Below are 19,102 nucleotides of genomic sequence, written 5' to 3' on the forward strand. Positions count from 1 at the left end.
AACCTTGATCCATGTACCCCAATCTCTCATCTACTCAGTTTCTTCAAGCTCCTTTCTAGAAGATACTATGTGTGTTTAATTGGGGATGGGGACTGGATCATCACCACCCTTCTGCAGGTTTGTGTGTCCATCCTGGCTGATGGGAGGTCAACCCAACTAGCCTGCAGGAACCCAGGGGGACACTGGGTAGATGGAGGGAAAGTGACCAGATGGAGAGGAAAGGACAGCAGTGTAGCTAAACCAACAAGAAACAGGAGTCAAGAAAAAAATAGCAACAAAATGTATTTAAAAACAGACTTCTCCAGTTGGCATTTTGAATGAAATAGCTAACAATGAACTCCAACCCTTTATATTGTGTTTCCTTTGCTCCTGGAGTCCTCTTGCAGCTTTGAATCTTGAAACTCAGCCAGCAGCACTGGACATTAAATCCCCAAACGGAGAGGTATTATGAAACCTTTTGCTGGTCATTCTTTTCTGAACACGAATAGTCAAATTCTTAAACCCTCTTGTTCATTTCATGACAATCATTAGGAGAAAAAAATTAAGCCAAACTTGCATATTGAAAATGAGAACAAAAACACACACGAAAAAAACCCCTGTTGATAATAAATATCGCTGATTCACTTATGTTAAACAAAGTCCAATTTTATTCACTCTTAATATCCTTGCAGTCCATTGTATACCTTCTGCACTGATCCTTGTTTCAGTAACTGTTTGATACCTGAAGAAAGAAGGAACAAATGATTCCATCAACAAAAATGTCACTTCTCTAGAGTTTAAAGAACATGTTTAAACTCTAGAGGCTCACAAAAGGCCACATGACAACAACGGATCTGAACTGCTCAAGTTCATTGCGTGTGGATGCCCTCCACCCCCGACATGTACGTGTATGTCCAAGACAGCCCCCTCGTGACTTTCTGGTGCTCAGACACACATACCACACATATCCCACAAAACCCAACCAAATGAGAAATGAGAAGAGGCCATCAAAATGGAAATAAAGCTCTTCAGTTGTCTTCCATTCCTCCCTCTTTGTTTTCTTTTCAGTTTTGACCTCTTTCACTGTTCTCCTTCCTCTTACTATTGAGGACACACATACTGGGCCCTTACATCAAGCAGCCATTGCAGACGCCACCCCGGGGCCCCTAGCCCTTCTAACGTATGCCTCATCCTTCCCTTTACAGTTTGGTCCAGCTAATTTAAGTGATTCCATTTCACATTCACACACACACACCCCAGGTTTTAAAGCCCAGCTCACACAGCCTTTTGGAATACGGCAACAGAGCAATTTTGAGTATCTCTTTTACAGGAAGTCAAGTCCAGTGTTCACTAGTGTTACTGGCTGATGTATGATGTCACTGGACGGTTTGGCTCTTATAGTCCATCCTCTGTAACCACTGTTCTCACAATCACACACACACACACACACAGTCCATCCTCTGTAACCACTGTTCTCACAATCACACACACACACACACACACACACACACACATACACATGTACTCCCTCTCTCATTAGACTGCTCACCTTCTCTTGCTTCCTCTGTTAACTGTTCTTTTGGAAAATCTACATCGAAAGTGATTATCAAAGAGCCCTTGATGTTGTTGTTGTCAAAGTTGGGGAGCCCTTCTCCTTTCTTCCATAGCTTGGCTCCTGGTCTGGTGATCTTGTCCCGGGCAATATGTACCTAGAAAGCAAAAAGGGAACGGGCTGGAGTAGGATGGGTACTCTTGAAGTACAACACACAGCTTCTAGTGAGCACTGGTGTCCAGAGCTCACATCACAGCTCAGCACAGCACAAGGACCAAGGGACAGGGAACCATCATCGGGATATTGCAAGCCAAAGAAACAGGTTTTCCAAATAAAAAGAAAAACCAAACACATAATCTCAAAATCATCCACATGGAGGAAGCAGGAGAACTGGTTTGTTTACCTTGTGGCCATCCAGGTGAGTAATATCCATGTCAAAGCCCACGAGAGACTCAACTAGAGAGATTGTCACGTTTGTATATAAATCATCTCCTCTCCTTTCAAATATCGGGTGCCTAAAAACAGAACAAGGCAAAAATAAAAAACTTCCATCTTTGGAAAGCGTTCAAAAAGTTTTCAGAAAAATCTTGGTAAAGGATGGATACCACTCTTTGAAACAATAGGCATTCATTAGACACTCCTTTCTGGGTACCATTAATTGAAAAATACAAAAGCTGTGTAAAGTTTATTAAATTGCATGCTTAAGGAGCTTAGAAATAGTAGAAGGCAAAGCATGTAAGTAAAACTATGAACAATTAGACTACAGAAAATTCCCTTTGATATGCAAGTGCTCTGGATTACAAGCATGTTTCTAGAACGAATTGTGCTTGCAAACCAAGGTTTTACTGTATTTGCAAATGACTTACCTGATAAAAAGTATCCAAAAATCTATAAAGAACTTATCAAACTCAATACTCAAAACACAAACAACCCATTGAATAAATGGGCAGAAGACATGAACAGACACTTTTCCCAAGGAGACATCCAGGGAACATCACTTATCAGGGAAAAACAAATCAAAACCACAATAAGATACCACCTCACATCTGTCAGGATGGCTAAAATTAACAAAGCAAGATACAACAGGTGTTGGCAAAGATGTGGAGAAAGGGGAATCCTCTTGTATTGCTGGTGGGAATACACTCTGGTGCAGCCGCTCTGGAAAACAGCATGGAGGCTCCTCAAGAAACTAAAAATAGAACTGCCCTAAGAACCCCAACTGCACTATTAGGTATTTACCCAAAGGATACAAAAATACAGACTCGAAGGGGTACATGCAACACAGAGTTTATAGCAGCACTATCAACAAGAGCCAAGCTATGGAGAGAGCCCAAATGTCCATCAACTGATGGATGGATAAAGAAGGTGTGTGTGTATGTTTGTTTTGTTTAAAATAATTTTTTATTGCCCAGGATATTATTTTTTCTTGTGTCTTCTTTTTTTTAATTTATTTTCTTTTTTAATAACTGAATTCAAGCTTAGCGAAGCTTGCCTTTGTCTTGAAAAAAAAACAAACAAAAAACAAACCAACAAAGCTGTTATATCATTTGCTAACCTGATCTCATTTTAAGAGAGAGATGGTAGTTTTATTGTAAAATTTATACCATGAATGATGCAGATCTAAGTCTGGTGGCATTAAAAGGAGATGATAGCATTGTTGACAAAATTATAATCTGCTGGTGGCCTTTGTGGAAAAGAAGAACTTGAAATGTCTAAATAACAGTAAACTCTGTTAGGAAATTCTACAGTGTTTCACAGACCAAAAAGGGAATGAAGTTAGTAAAGTGCCTCAGTAAAGTCTGAATAAAATCCTGGATTTCAGAGTTATTAGAACTTGGATATGTAAAAATAGGATGGTAGGTTGGGTCACGCTTACAATGGTCTCAAGTTCAAATAAACCACTGTGACAATACATCACTTCACAAGTCACACGCTTTTCCACAGGTTTTTCTTTCCTTCAGTAGGTCCTGGCAGAAGGTATACTCAGTCACTTTCCAATACACACAGACAGACAGACACAATCAAATATTACTCAGCATCAAAAAGAATGAAATCTTGCCATTTGCAATGATGTGGATGGAGCCAAAAGGTAGTATGCTAAGCGAAGTAAGTCAATCAGAGAAAGACAAATACCATATGATTTCACTCATATGTGGAATTTAAGAAACAAAACAGATGAATATATGGGAAGGAAGGAGAAAGAAAATAAGAGGGAAACAAACCACAAGTCACTCTTAATGATAGAAAACAAACTGAGCGTTGATGGAAGGAACTGGGTAAGAGATGGATTAGATGGGTGATGGGTACCAAGGAGGGTACTTGCTGTGATGAGTGCTGGGTGTTGTACATAAGTGATGAATCACTGAACTGTACTCCTGAAACTAATATTGCACGGTGTGTTAACTAAAATTTACATTAAAAAAAAAAAAGATATTAATCTTTCATCACAAAACAAGAACAAAGCGGTAACAAGAGAGAATAAACAAGAAAGCCTGAGTCCCAGGCAAAATTCTTATATAAGCACTTCATGCTGAAGAGAAGCTGCATATTATGTAATAGGAGGTTCTTTCTAGGGGTGCCTTGGTAGCTCAGTTGGTTGAACATCCGACTTCAGCTCAGGTCATGATCTCAGTTTGTGGGTTCAAGCTCCACATCAGGCTCTATGCTGACAGCTCAGAGGCTGGAGCCTGCTTCAGATTCTGTGTCTACCTCTCTCTCTCTGCCCCTCCCCTGCTCATGCTCTGTCTCTCTCTCTCTCTCTCTCTAAAATAAAAAAGAAGGTTCTTTCTATGTAGTGCCTTCCAATCTTGTATGGGGCCATGCTTCCTCAGTCGAAATCTCATGTCCTCTTGAGCACCATTTGTATTTGCCGCTCTTTTACAGCTCCTTACTTTTTTTTTTTTAATCAGTTCTTTCCTCTCAATATCTTTTGGATTTGTAGGTTGTGAGTAAATATATAATGGCTCAATCCTAGGCCCCACCCCCAAATTTTTAGTACTGTTGTAGAGTTACAAATGATCATTTAGGGCATTTAAGTGCATGAAACAGAGGGAAAGTCTAGCAATGCCTTGGTGGCTATCCATATTCTCTGATCCAACTCATGTGAAAAGCAGGGGCTAAAGAGAGGGACTCCAAAATCAGATCACTTACTTGACAACTTTGATTCGGAACCGCAGGTCCCCTGGCTCTCCATCCACGTGAGGCTCACCTAGTCAGAAGAGATGATGGCATGTTGTAAGTCACACAAGTCGAACACTGCAAATCTATCTGCAGTTGAGAGAATTTTTTAAAGCCATTACCTTGGGCATTGCCTACCAAGTCTACCCATGAAAGCAGTGTCTCTCACTGGTTATATCAAGTTTTGGATCATTAAAAGATCACCTGTGTCTCAGGCACAGCAATAAACAACTTGACCTGTATCCTAACAAAGAAAGATTCATTGATTTCTTGAGGCTGAAGTCTTAAAGCTTTTCTTTTGGAGTTTTAAATTTAACCTCAAAGGTGAGGTCTGAGAATATCTTCTCAATGCCAAGTAGAGCTATACATCTTTCATTGCTGAGTTAAAATTAATCCATTAAGGTCTGGAGACTCTAATTTATTTATTTATTTGTTTAATTTATTTAAACATTTTAAGTTTATAAAAAAATAAAAAAAAAATTTTAAGTTTATTTATTTGGGGGAGAGAGAGCACAAGCAGGGAAGGCAGAGAAAGAGGGAGAGAGAGAGAATCCCAAGCAGGTTCCAAGCTGTCAGTGCAAAGCCCGATGCAGGGGCTCAATCTCATGAACTGTAAGATTGTGACCTGAGCTGAAATCAAGAGTTGAAATGCTCAACTGACTAAGCCACCCAGGCACCCCTGAGCACATTAAATTTTGATATAACTTAGGTGACTAGAGACAGAGTTACTAAGTGGAAACTTCTGGCTAGTATATCCAAAAGATGAACTGTCATGCTATGGCTTAAGGTGGGGAAACATGAAGGTCATGAAAGGCTTAAAACAGACAAAAGACTGTGGGAAATGGTATGTGCATTTACCATGTGGCCATTAGGGTAGGGTGTGAGGTGGGGGCGGGAGGCATTCACAAGCACCCAGGGAACAGAAAGTGAGGGTAGTAAAGCATCAATATCGGTATCTCACCTTCCCCAATAAAGGGGTACTCCATGCCATCTCTCACCCCAGGTTCTATTTCTACCTCCAGTGTTCGTTCTTCATTCACTAGCCTGAGACAAAGAGAATTTAGAAAGAAAAAAATGAAAATACAAGCCAAACCCCAGATACACATAATTTTTTTTTCTGTTCTATCAGAATTGTTTCTTGAAAGACTGTTCTGCACCTCTAGTTGACAAAGCCATCTGAGATCCATTTACTTCTTCTATTCTACCTTATATACTCTTGTAACTTGCCTCCGAAGAAACCTGCGGTAGAGTGATTACTTTGAGCCATGTGATCGATAACAGAGAAAACTACGTTCACAGTTAACATAAATGGCACCTGGACCCACAGGGTCGTGTTTGCCAGGAATCAGCAGCCAAGTTTATCCTATCAGATATTTTTCCTGATCCCACAAATAACTGATCTAGTTTTGATACATATACCATATGGTTCAATTAAGTAGTGTGTTCATAACATAATCAGCAAAGAGTCCTTCTCTAATCTGAATGTTAGCTGGACATATGGGACTGCTCTAATATTCCAAGTAGGAAAAATGAAACAGTAACATTTGCTGAGTACATTGAGAAATAAAGGATACCGCTTATTAGTTTAGAAACACAGAGGAGATATGTAAAAGAAGTAGTTTTGGAAAACATAAAAATGTCCACGTCTTTGCTCTACCCTCTGGGGGAATGTGCGAGAGTGTGAACGAAGAGGATGGAGAGATTAGGGGGAAAATCTAGGTATGGACCATTAGCATTTTATTAGGCAAGTGACATGATTCGGGTGTCTCGGTGGCACAAAGGCAGCGCTCCACTTACTTGACGTTGGGGCACTCATCACAGACCACCTCTTGGGTCATCTGGAAGCGCCCTGGGCCCAGCTGGGTAGTCCGCATCTCTTGCCGGCAGTTGCATTTCCGTTTGCCAGGAGCCTGCCTTGCCACAGGTTTGTTTCTGACCACCTACGAAGTACATAAAGAACATCAGCTTCTCAATTGGTAAAAAAAGCCTTCGGCTTCCTCAACTGATCAGGGCTGCACACACGCCCGAGCCGGAACTTCCCTTTCTGCGGCAAGCTACCCCTCCTTACAAATCAGCCCCCATACAGGAATGAAGCAAACAGATACGAAATGATTCGAATTCTGCAGCTGGAGAAGAAAGGGGAGTGAGAAGAGAGCCGAAAAATAACGTGTATGATGCCGGCATTTCCAAGCCACACCAAAACACTGCTGAGTTAAAGCAGTTCACAGAAGTGCCATCTTTGAAGAAATCTGAGCTGTGCCAAGCAAAATCCCTAGAGAACAACTGCAGCCTTCAAAAGCTGCTATTAGTGGCTGTGATAAACCCAATGAAAACACTTCCTTGTTTCAGGCAACTCAATCCAGGACCGTTTCCCACTGATACCTCAATTCAGATACTGGACATGTAAGGGACACAATAATCATCTCTTTGTAGCTGCTTGCAACCAAACACGCCCATCGCTCTGATCGCTCCAGGTAGGCGGGTACCAGTAGACAGGAAGAAATGTATTCCTATTTTTTGCCTGTTTAGTTACTCCAACACCTAGCCACAGGGCACACGCTCATGCAGCAGGTAGACACACACGCTTGGGAGAAAAATCCCTTAAAGCCTACAAATATATGAGAGCCCAGGTCAGCAGAATAAATGACATCAGGAGCAGTGATTAGAGCAGACACTTTACGACATATGCTACAAGGCGAGCAACGCTCTGATCACTTTTACACGTATGAACTCATCCAGGCTGCACAGCCACCTCATGACCCTGTTAGGGTCTCCATTGTACAGGGAAGGAATGAAAGCACAGAAAGATTTAGGAACACAACCAAAGTCACATACCTAATACATGGCAGAGCCAGTATTAGAAACCGGGCAGTCTAGCTCTTAAGTCTGTGCTTTTCACTACCCTGCTCTCTCTGAAGGTAATTTATCCTTGAAAAAAAATTTTCCACAGGGTCATTTAAATAGTAAGGTCACCATCATCCTTTACAACAATTAGACTTTTGTTTAGGGACAGTAACTGTGAAGAGTGACATACACAGTATATGGGTGATGTCTGCAGACAAAAGGTCTGCAGGGAATGCGGGGGTTGATTGGGCTCAGCTCATTTCTCCCAACTCAGCAAGCTGCCTTGCTTTTGAAGGAGAGATGGCCCAAATACTCTCAGTGCCCTTTCTCTCACTCTTCAGACCGAACAACAGTAAGATAAGACAGGTGCATCCTCTGTAATTGTCTAGACCTCTTTTTTCAACTATTCAGAGCAGAAGCCACAACTAAAGAAAATGCTTCTTGTCGAGCTGGTACATATGCACGGGCTACTGGCTAGCTCCCCCCAAATCCTGGAAAAACCATAAGAAGACATTGATTCCAGGATGATAATGATAACACACAATTTGTGAGAAAGCTGCAGAGATAGAGGCTGTACTGAACCGGTCGGTATGTGTAAAGCGAGGTGGCTGCATGTCGGGGCAGCGGCAGCTAGCGGGGGCACTGAGAAGGGGTCAGGGAAAAGCAGCTGAAGTTCTGCTGTCACCTCGCTCCCGAACTGCCTTAGGACAAGCTCTGGGTGGCCCCCGCTCCTCCAAAACAGACCCAAGACACCAAACCAACCCAACCCAACCCAACCCAAACCCTCCAAGAAAACAAGTAAAACACAGTTAAAGCCACTAGGCAAGGGCTCACCCCAGGGCAAAAGCACTGTGGATTCCCATGGCGGGAGGAGTACAAGCTCAAAGGCCAAAAAACCATCTAGATACCCAAGGAGCCCAGCTACATGCCCTCCACCCTCTCCCCCTCGGAAGAGAGAACCAACTGTGTAAAACATATCTTTTAAGCAAATATGTTAGAGAAGACAGACCAAGAATTTAAAACGAGCATGGTAATATTTAAGGAGATGAGGGAAGGCATCAGCAAAGTGAAATTGAAGAAATAATGTAAGAATCCAGTAGAGAGATTATGTATAAAAATAAGAGTTGAAATGAAAGCATAGCAAATGGGATACTATTAGGATGGATATAGACTGAAGTAATGAGCCGGAAGTCCAAAATGTGACAGTTTCCTACAAGAAAGCAGGGAAGGCTAAAGACGTAGAATTAAAAAAAAACCAAAAATATATATATATGTATATACATATTTATAAGAAAGTTAATGAGCAGATAAAGTAGAAATGCCAACAAACAGGATTACATATCTGAAAAAATGGAGATAAATTTTCCAGATCTAAAAAAAGATAACTTCAAATTGAAAGACCCCAAAGTTTTGGTAGAAAATGTATGTGAACTGCTTTCTGATTTTAGGGCAGAGAAGAATTTCTGACACAAGATACAAAAACTAACCATAAAAGACAAGACTGATAAATTTGGCCACATTAAAATTAATTACCTCTGTTCACTTAAGCAAATCTTCAATATAATGAAAACATAAGTTATAAACTGATAGGCTATATTTGTATCACACAGGGCCAACAAAGACCAAACGTATGAAAGTGTTTATCCCTATTAACTGAGAACATGCAAATCAAGACCATAATGAGGTAGCATTTTTACCCACGTGATAGGCGAAAATTGAGAAGTCTAACAATCCACGGTTTTAGAGAGGTGGCAGATCTATAGGATCCCCTTATAACCGGCTGTTGGAAGTGCTGGTACTAATCAATTGAGAGAACAATATGGAATTACCTTGTACAAATGAACACTGGTTCATATTACCCAGCAATTCCACTCTCACGTATATGCACCCAAGAGAAATTCTTGCTCACATGTACTGGGATGTATGTACAAGAATGTTCATAAAAGCACTACTGGGAAGTGGGGAAAAAAACAACTGGAAATAACCTACATGCTACTTATACAATGTGGTCACAATAAAATTCTATTCAGCAAAATTACATGCTACAGCAACAAGAGGCAGCAATCTTGAGAACATTATAGTGAAAAAAGCCAGTCCCAAAGATGATAAAAATAGTATCCTACCATACACTAAGTCAAAAACAATAAAAGTACAAAAATATATGACTCAGGTATTCATATACATGTAACACGACAAACAGGAGTGCAGGGAACAATAAAGACAAAACACAGGATAGTAGCTCCCCCTGAAGGGAGACAGGAGAATGGCGTAGGGAAGTACGCGGAGATAGATGGACATAGTGGTCTTGCTGTATTTAGTTCTTGGGCTGGGTAATGAGTTCATGAATCAATAACCATGTACTATGAACCTGGGGTTGTGATTAAATTCTGTATATCTGGTCACTCTCCCCACTCCTTTTTTTTTTTTTTTTTTATTTCTAGGAGAGAGAGAGAGAGAGAGACAGCATGAGCAGGGGAGGGTCAGAGAGAGAGAGGGGGTCACAGAGTGAAACAGGCTCCAGGCTCTGAGCTGGCAGTCAGCACAGAGCCCGACGCGGGGCTCGAACCCACGAACCGCGAGATCATGACCTAAGCGAAAGTCAGACGCTTAACCGACTAAGCCACCCAGGCGCCCCTCACTCTCCCCACTCCTAAAAGGCAGAGAAGGTACCCATAAATTTTTTGCTTTTAGTCAAAAGAACAAGTCTGGGAGTTAATATGAATAGCTGTGTTGTTTGAACTTACTTCCACAAAATTTCCTGCGTATACTTCTTCCAAAGTGACTTCTAAATCTACAATAATATCACTTCCCCTTGGAATATTTCTGTCTTGCTGACGAGGGGTTCCTCCAAACATGAAACCAAAATCTCCAAAGAAGCTGTGGATAAGTGTAAAAATCATCGGGAAAAGAAATCAGAGTTCATGTCTTGCGATTATTTCTCTTTCTTCACATTGAGACAATACTGCATCCTATCAACATTATATAAAAACTGATACTTTTAAGACACTGGTGTCATACATCATACACAGTTTTTAATTTATACAGCATCAACTATATTGCCACATCCCACAAAAAATTTTACTTTTTAATAAATATTGTCCACATATATAGTGTAGTGCATATATACCACATGCCCATGAATTCAAAGTTGGGCTTAATCAATGAACTATTAATCTGTTTTAATATCAAGGAATATCAAGATATAATAGACTTATTGAGAAAGGGCACAGTATATAGAAACTCACATAATATTGACTCTATGGTAATTTTGAACATTTGTAATGTTCACTTTGTGTAGTTTTTAGAAACTAGTTTTAATTAAAGAAGCTACTGTTCTGTACAAAACTCTTGGGTACATAATTAAATAAGCTAAAAAAGCATCAGCCTTAGTACAATTCTGGACCCTAAGAAAAAAGGCGTTCTGATCTCTACAAGACCCAAATCAATTTTTACAGTAACAAAAGCATCCCTTTGAATTAATACAATGACCCTCAAATGTGTAAGTGTTCTAATCTTAATGTTAATTTTTGATGTTACAAAGCCTCAGACGTTGGCACAGCGATGCCAGCTAGACAACTCCCTCCCACCCACCAACTGATCTTGGTGAATAGATTCCCTGATTCTTCAACGAAAACAGAGAGGGAGGACGGGGGGGGGGGGGAGGTGGAGAGCGATGGTACAGATGGAGCCTCCTCTCTTTCTGGCATCCCTAGGTATCACTTCTAACTGTCTGGGGAGCAGGACACTTCCCTAGTAGGGCTAAAACAACTAAGCCATCCTGGGGAAGAGAAGGGTTTCCTAATCATGTTACCCACACGTCTTCAAAAGTCCAGAAAAAGCTACCATCACCCCCAAATACTAGATGGGGGAAACTATTGTGTGCAACAGTGATTCTTCCTTTCTTTGGGAAAGGGTTCACAAAACCCTTTAAGAATCTCAAGAAAGCAATAAACCTTCTCCCCATAGAAAAGCACACTCAAACATCTTTTTGTTTGTAACTTGACTTGAAACCCCGGATTAAGATCTTATGTGGCATCATCAGGGCACACGAAAATTCAAATGCTCAACAAAGAGGGGTGGGTGGTTCAAAGAGTGGGAGGGAAAGGTGTTTATTATTCCAGCCACTCAGCACTCCTGGAAAGCCACACTCGACAGGAGATAAAGAGCCTCTAATTCCTTCCACCAATCCTGATAATCTAATGGTCTCTCTCTTGTTGATAGGATGAAAAAGAGGCAGTTTTGGGTATGGGAGTAGAAATCTCTCTGCTTATAAGAAATAATTTTGTGCGTTAACGATTTGCAGATTCTAAGACAGCAAAGAGGCAACTTATAGTGCCCCCAACATTGTCAAGGGTGACCTGACGGATTCAGTTGGCTGGATGGACAGCCCTTTCAGCACTATCTACCTGTACTTTCTAGAGCTTTATGAAAACAGAAGAGTACATTCCCACAGAGAGGAGGATGACTGACCCTGTGGTCAAGAGTCAGTTGAGCTGTACTCTTCATCAAAAGCTTTGGAAGCAGGGAACAAGGATCCATCGTTAATAATGACCGAATGACCTATTCTCAGACACTATACTTTGCAGATGGGCAGATTACTTACTGTGAAAAAATGTCTCCATGGGAGCTCTGATGCCCATCTTTTAATCCCTCTTCACCGTAAGTATCGTACTGTTTCCTTTTCTCACTGTCTGACAGAACCTGGGGGACAGAAGCCAGTGGAGGAAAAGACCAGGGGTTGGTAATAGGTGACGAAGGTGTACGCAGTTTCTACTATGTATTAAAGCATGTTTATATTTTCTTTAGCGAACTAAATTCTCTGATGCACTGTTCATTTTGGAACGTCTACATTGCTCAACTCATGACTTTAATTTATCAAAATTCGTCTAGTCACGTAAAAACCATAACTGAGGTTGGCTATGTGGCTATGAAGGTGAAGGCAGCAACAGGAAAGAGGGGAGATGAATTCCTCAGGGTTACTTCCCATGCAGTTTGATTCTAGTGCTTGTGCAGTTAACCTCCATGATGCGGTATCGCTCTGAACCATAAATTAGGATGGGACTATGCCAGATTGTCATTAGTGATAGAAGCCGTAAATCAGGACAGCCTGAAAATCTGCTCAGCTCTACATGTCCATACCATATACATCCCTCCCCACAATACACATTAGGAGCCTGACAAGTCAAGGGAATCAAATGATAGGCGCTTCAGGAAGGTCTGTCCTGCTATATTTTCATATTCCCTTTTCCATTTGGGGGGTGTATGTAGAAATCCATTTGTGGAAGAATGCTGTCTGGCATGTATATGTTTACATTTGTCACCTTCTGAGTTTGAATTACAGAAAGTAAAAAACAAAACACTATTCTATAAAGACTGCTCAAGGTCAATTTCACAGCTTGAAAAGACTGGACCCATTTGAAGAATATAAAAACTAAATTAGCTTCCATACTCCTTAAAATTTTCTTTCTTTCTTTCTTTCTTTTTTTTTTTTTTTTGGCATGTTGAAAAAGGAGAAAGAGAGAGAGAAAGACCCCTATCTATTTAGAGAAATCTGTAGTATTTGCACACATATAATTTTGACAGTTAAATAACTTTATATGTTCTTTGTTATTTTACAACTTCTATTTAGACAGCAGATTGAAGGGTTATTTCAAACCCATACTTGCATTGGTTCAGGAAAAGAGAGGTTGGAAGTAGATGGGGCTTGCTGACTCAGCAAAAGAAAGGGAAGCCCTGACTGGCATATACAAACAGGACACACTTCTGGCTCAGGGCTGAATGATGTGTAAGGAGCCACTAAAAAAATTTATTTTTCTAAATTTAACTTAAATGTTAAAAGAAATTGGGTGTATAAGAGAGCATTCTTTTTTCTTTTTCTAATATTTGAGAGAGAGAGAGAGAATGAACAAAGGAGGGGCAGAGAAAGAGGGAGATACAGAATCTGAAGCAGGAGCCAGGCTCCTCATGGTCAGTCAGCACAGAGCCTGATGTGTGTTTGAACTCACGAACTGTGAGATCATGAACTGAGGCAAAGTTGGACGCTTAACAGACTGAGTGATCCAGGCGCCCCAAACAAAGGTTATTTTAAAGTCAGCCTCTTTATGGATAGCAGAGGCTTCTGTAATAACATCCTCCCTCAAAAAATTACCCTTAAAGTTATCTACTATAATTCACTTCTTCCTCAGTTGTCTTCTAAGGAACGCAATTTTATTCCAAGGTCTTAGAAGCTTATTTTAATTTCAAAAGAAAGAATGGTTCTTAGTTGACTGGCCAACCAACCTAGAGTCTCAACTAATTAAAATGCCAACAGTAACCCCAGCTCAGTAGAGAAGACAAATTTATATTCACAAAAGACTCTTCAACTTAACTGGGATTTTGATTCCTGAACACAAATTCATCTAAGGACCAAAGGCAATCAAATGAATGACACAAAGAAAAAAGAAAATTAGACTTAGTGACTAGAAAGGTTCTTAGAGTTAAATAATCTTCAATCTCATGAATGATTTACGTATAGCCCGCCTAGGTCATAGCTAAAGAACATGGTAAATTTTTAGCAACAGCTTCCCTAAAAAATATTTTGGACTATTGGGTTCCTAGCAAACAATGGGACTATTTATGGGAAATACAGTGCAAAATATGGAATCTATATTAGCAGTAAGAAACAAAATGCTCTGTATAATTTAAGAGGGTCCACCAATGCTCTCAAGTTTATTTGTGGGTTCTAGGTTAGGAATTTTGGTTCTATAGGATCCCTGAAGGTATCAACAGAAAAAGGGGGACCCCACTAGGTCCAGGTTCCCCCCAGGTATGTCACTGTTTCAGTTCAGTAGATTTTTAATCTAGGCCTTGGGATCCCTTCCTTTTGGGTTTTTGCCATTACTAAAATATTTTTCTGATTTGTTTCCAGCCTTCTCCCTATCCAGGGATTCAACCTGAATTCAAAAGTTTTAGCTCCATAACTTTCAGAGTTTATTTTTTTTTTCTGTGCCCTTCTAGAAAATAGGAATGGTGACTAGCGTGATGAGGCTGTAATGCATAACTGAAATCTGCTAGGAGAGCAGAACTTCAATGTTCTCACCACAAAGAGAGACAAATAAGTGAGGTGCCAGATGTGTTAAGTGATTACATGGGCAGAATCCTTTCACAATATATGTATCTATCAAATCATCGTGAAGTACACTTTAAACAACTTACAGTTTTGTCAGTTATACTCATTAAACCTGGAACCGCCCCCACCCTGATCTCTTAATCTATTTCCAGAGGAAAGGTGAATTCATATGAAAAACAGCTAACTCCTAATTTAAATAGACAAAAGATGATCAGAACTTATTTGTAAAATTTTTTCACCATACTGTTGAAAAAATTTGTGTATAAGTTTTTCCAACAGTAAATAATTTATTAAGCATTCAATAAATATTCCTCAGTGTTATTAAAAATGAAAAAAGAAAGAAAATGGATTTAAGAATATGCCTCGCTCTATATTTTATGGTGTCCTAGTGTAGATTAAACAAGATGATATTGATGAAAGTGTCTTCCTCTACAGATTAGTTTGCAAACTGCAAACTGTAGCTGTCTTTTGTTTGACCGGCACAAAAAAGAAATTTTTTAATTGAATTAGTTTCACAAATTTTCCAATCAAAAGAATTACATAAAAACTCTGGATTTGCACTTCTCCTGAAAAATTATGATTTTTTACTTGATTTAAAATTAAAAACACAGGGGCGCCTGGGTGGCTCAGTCAGTTAAGCATCCGACTTCAGCTCAGGTCATGATTTCATGTTTCATTGATTCGAGGCCTGAGTCGGACTCTGTGCTGACAGCTCAGAGCCTGGAGCCTGTTTCAGATTCTGTCTCCCTCTCTCTCCGACCCTCCCCTGCTCACGCTGTCTCGGTCTCTCTCTCTCTCGGTCTCTCTCTCTCTCTCAGAAATAAATAAAACATTAAAAAATTTAAAAATAGTGGATTTTTAATTTTGTTTTGTTTTTTTAAATGGCAACACTGTGTTTCCATTTGTATACGGCAAAAACTGGCTGGGGTTGAAAAATAGCTGTTCCCTTGAAAAGGGGAAAGAGGGCTTTAGTTTGTCACAGTTCTCACCATTCCCTGTTGATTCCCAATATGGAGGCAGAGTTTTATGTTATAACTGCCCTGTGCGCTTTGCGTCTGTCCATGTGGCTGTGCAGAATTGCAATCTTCATTCAGATTTTGTTTCTATTTCTGGAACTAGCTCGCAAACTGATCGACCGAGGATCAGTCTTCTCAAGAATCTATCAATCTCTCATCTTTTTCAACATTACCCTCCTTAATAAGACAAATACTGGCAGGAAAAAGTCAGGAAATGGCAATATACTAACATTAATCTACAACCCTCTAGTCTATTTTAAAAAAGAAGTGACCTGAAAGAAAGGAACGTTACTCTGTGTTATACTGTCTTTTCTGTAACTGTAGGTTTTATTCATATTTCATCCTTTTTATGGACTCACCTCATAAGCAGCACCTAGGTCCTGGAATTTCTCCTGAGCTCGAGGATCATCAGGGTTCCGGTCAGGATGAAGCTGCAAGGCCAGTTTCCTGTAGGCCTTTTTAATGTCTTTTATAGACGCACTGCGAGGCACTCCCAAGATCTTATAGAAATCTCGCCTGTGGAATAGGGAGAGGGAGAGGGTACTTCATTAAAGAGTTATACATTACATTTTTAAAAGTGAAGTTTTTTCCTTTACATTTAGGTCTGTGAATGAGCAAAGAGGTAGGAAAATGAAGGTATACATGTGACACACACAAAACAGAATGACTTCGAGGAGAAACCTCAGAATTTGTAATGAGTCTTGAAGTAATCACAATGAGAGGCTATATACTTTTTGAACTTTGCTAGAATTAGTCAAAACATCTGTGATATACTTCTCTTAAAACTATCTTCAGGCAAGAAAACCATTTGCTTATTTATGGTCACACATTATTTTCAACCAATAACGGTAGAATCAAATTAATTCTCCTTTTTCATTGCCTCTATTAGTGACTTTAAATGACTTCTGGCTGTCTCCAAAGGTCAGGTGACAGCCTCAAAGGGTGATTTTCTTTACTCAAAAAGATTACATCGCATAAATGTACTAATAGTAGCTTTGTTTGAAATGTTAAACATAAAGTGACTGAAATTAAGTTTAGAGATTAACACAGAGGTTAAGCCAAAATCCAGTAAGAACCCTAAAGAAAGAATAACATCCATTTGGATGTATGAGTTGTGGCGTTTTTTTGCTAAAAGTGAAAGTATCAGTCTTGTAGTCGTTGTTAGTAGTTATACTAGTTTGTCTTGGTGAAGTTTTAATTATAGACAACCGCTAAAGCCCACATACAGGAGCCTATAAGTCTCAGCAGCCACAAATATACACATGGCAGGAGCTGGGAGATAAGGTACAGATTCACTGATCTCCTTGCAGGGGACTATGCTGGAACCAAATTAATTATAAATGGAATCTTCGCAAGAAGGGCCAATGGATAGAACAGAGTATAATAAACTTTCCGGGCAGGGACTGTAGCCCATAGAAGACACTAATATATGTTATTTGTTGAATGAAATGAATAAACATGCTCACAAACACCTACTCTTTTGGGCAGAGTCACTTGAGCCATCAAAAGTTACTCTGAAAATGCATTTCTCAACAAAGGGGATGAGAAAATTATTCACAATAGACATGCTAATGTAGCAGTGATTTTCAAACCTAGTGGGGATAAAATGCAATGGGGTGCCAGGTGATATAAGACAGCACATGGAAAAATTATTTCATAAGCTCTTAGTCCCACTTTAGGAAAGTCACTTAATCATTTCATGTAGAAGTTTGTAAAATTATCACTCCCAAGGGATTCCATGAAACTTAGATGCTTTAGCCTCCTCCCTCAAATCTGCAAACATCTGACATCTCTTGAGACAAAGACTAAATCAAAAGGTTCATTAAAATAACAAAAGAGCTGTTTAAAGAATGAGGCTCACTTAGAAAATATAAAAATAATAATGTCATATAATAATATCAATACAATAATAATATAAAAATGGCTAAGTAACGCTCAGAAAATTCAGGGAAAAGATGACTGGCATAGTTCAGCATCAAGAGTACAGTTCCTAAAAGACTTCTTTAAAAAGGCTCATGTTTAAAGCTACAGAATTAACAATAGTCATACTGACATGTTGTTTATATTTTAGGGTATGTGTTGCTTTAAGTACTAACAAAAACATACTAAGAAAAACAAAGCATTGCCTAGAAGAAGTTAAATTTTTTTTTAGAAATTTTAAATATTTCATAAGAAAAAGAAGACAACAAAGTTTAAGCAGATGTGCACAGGGGGAAAACCTTCTACGAAACAACAAGCACTTTAAATTTTAAAGCTTTGTTAAGTAGCACTTCCTCCATTTAGAGAAACTTTTGAATGGTTGTAAGCTAAGACTTCATTATGTCCCCACATAAAACAGGAGTTGGCAGATCATACCCGGGGGTCACCAGACTTGTAAGATCATGGATCTAAACGGATGGAAGGAGCCTTAAGAGTTCAGGTGGTCCTACTCCCTTCCTCCAGGAGGAACCTTATGACCCTCATGTTAAAGATGAGAATTTAGGTGGTTCCTTCAGAGTCACATAATTCATAAGCGGGGTGGGTGGTCTTGAATCCCAGTTCACTAATTGTTGGTGAAATGCTCTTCCCGCTCCTGAGATTATTCAGCTTCTCAAGAATGTACCATGGAGAGAGACAGTGAGGCCTGATGACAGCTTAGGTTCAATTATCCCAAGAAGCTAGGAAGTTCCAGAACTCGCCAAAGCGTCTGCCTTGCTGCCTCAATCCAATTTCCTCCAGTCCCAGCAGGGCTTCCCTACAGTTCTCACTCCCTCACTCAGCCTCGCAAAATAACCCACCCACTTTAATGTCAGCCCCCCGAATGGCTCGATGCAGCCTCAACACTGTATGGTCCTCTTCTCCAGCTCAGTAGAACCCCACCCCCCACCCCCACGGTGTGTCTGGCCCTGCATCCAAATCCCACTCCTCTGGGCCAAATCTAGCTGTAAAGCCTTCTGGACCCAAGCTCCTCTCAGTCGAGCCACCCACTGCTCTCCTCTCCACCCCGCTGGCCTGGCCCACACCACCCATTCTGCCCGCACCGCCTCACCTCAGCAACGCCCCTCTCCACTCCCTCAGTCTGGCAATGCTCCCTCCATCCCAGCCAAGACTGACTGCCTCACGGGCCCCGTGCCCGCGGGTGCCTGTTCCTCACCCGGCGATCACGGCCCCGAGGAGGTAGAGCAGCAACAGGCAGAAGGTGCCCAGGTTCTGCGGGGCCATGGTTTCTCTGTGCCGGCCTCTGTGCCGGTCCCTAGCCCACGCGCTCCTTACAGACTCCGCCGCCGCCGCGTCGGCTCACCAGCCCACTGGGCGCTGAGAGGCCGCTTCACACCCGGGTCCCCTCCTCGGTCAGGAGCTACAGCGAGCTCGCCCCCTCCCCTGCCAGTCCACTTTCCGGGAGTCCCGAGTCCCCGGGAGAGAAGCCCCAGCAGGCGAGAGCCAATC

At 40.7% G+C, this 19,102-nt stretch overlaps 1 protein-coding gene across 1 annotated transcript; it reads right to left on the reverse strand.

Moving 5' to 3' along the window:
• Positions 1 to 264: 264 nt before the first annotated feature.
• Positions 265 to 19,083, reverse strand: DNAJB11 (DnaJ heat shock protein family (Hsp40) member B11). Its single transcript, XM_039241658.1, has 10 exons — positions 18,810 to 19,083; positions 16,036 to 16,192; positions 12,156 to 12,253; positions 10,297 to 10,429; positions 6,506 to 6,648; positions 5,670 to 5,752; positions 4,682 to 4,739; positions 1,935 to 2,046; positions 1,529 to 1,688; positions 265 to 721 (listed from the first exon to the last, which is right to left on the reverse strand). The coding sequence occupies exons 1-10, from the start codon at positions 18,875 to 18,877 to the stop codon at positions 657 to 659; spliced, it is 1,077 nt and encodes a 358-aa protein (XP_039097589.1). The 5' UTR covers positions 18,878 to 19,083; the 3' UTR covers positions 265 to 656.
• Between the last annotated feature and the right edge of the window lie 19 nt (positions 19,084 to 19,102).

Source organism: Hyaena hyaena, unplaced genomic scaffold (genome assembly GCF_003009895.1).
Source record: "Hyaena hyaena isolate Hyena2069 unplaced genomic scaffold, ASM300989v1 scaffold_199, whole genome shotgun sequence".
In the NCBI taxonomy this organism is placed as follows: Eukaryota; Metazoa; Chordata; class Mammalia; order Carnivora; family Hyaenidae; genus Hyaena; species Hyaena hyaena.

Excerpts from the sequence above, each read along its gene's own strand:
- DNAJB11 (XM_039241658.1), bottom strand. The coding sequence starts at position 18,877 with ATGGCCCCGCAGAACCTGGGCACCTTCTGCCTGTTGCTGCTCTACCTC. Across the intron at positions 16,193-18,809 it reads CTCGGGGCCGTGATCGCCGG|GCGAGATTTCTATAAGATCT; the intron begins GTGAGGAACAGG and ends CCTATTCCACAG. Across the intron at positions 4,740-5,669 it reads GTACCCCTTTATTGGGGAAG|GTGAGCCTCACGTGGATGGA; the intron begins GTGAGATACCGA and ends TCTTCTGACTAG.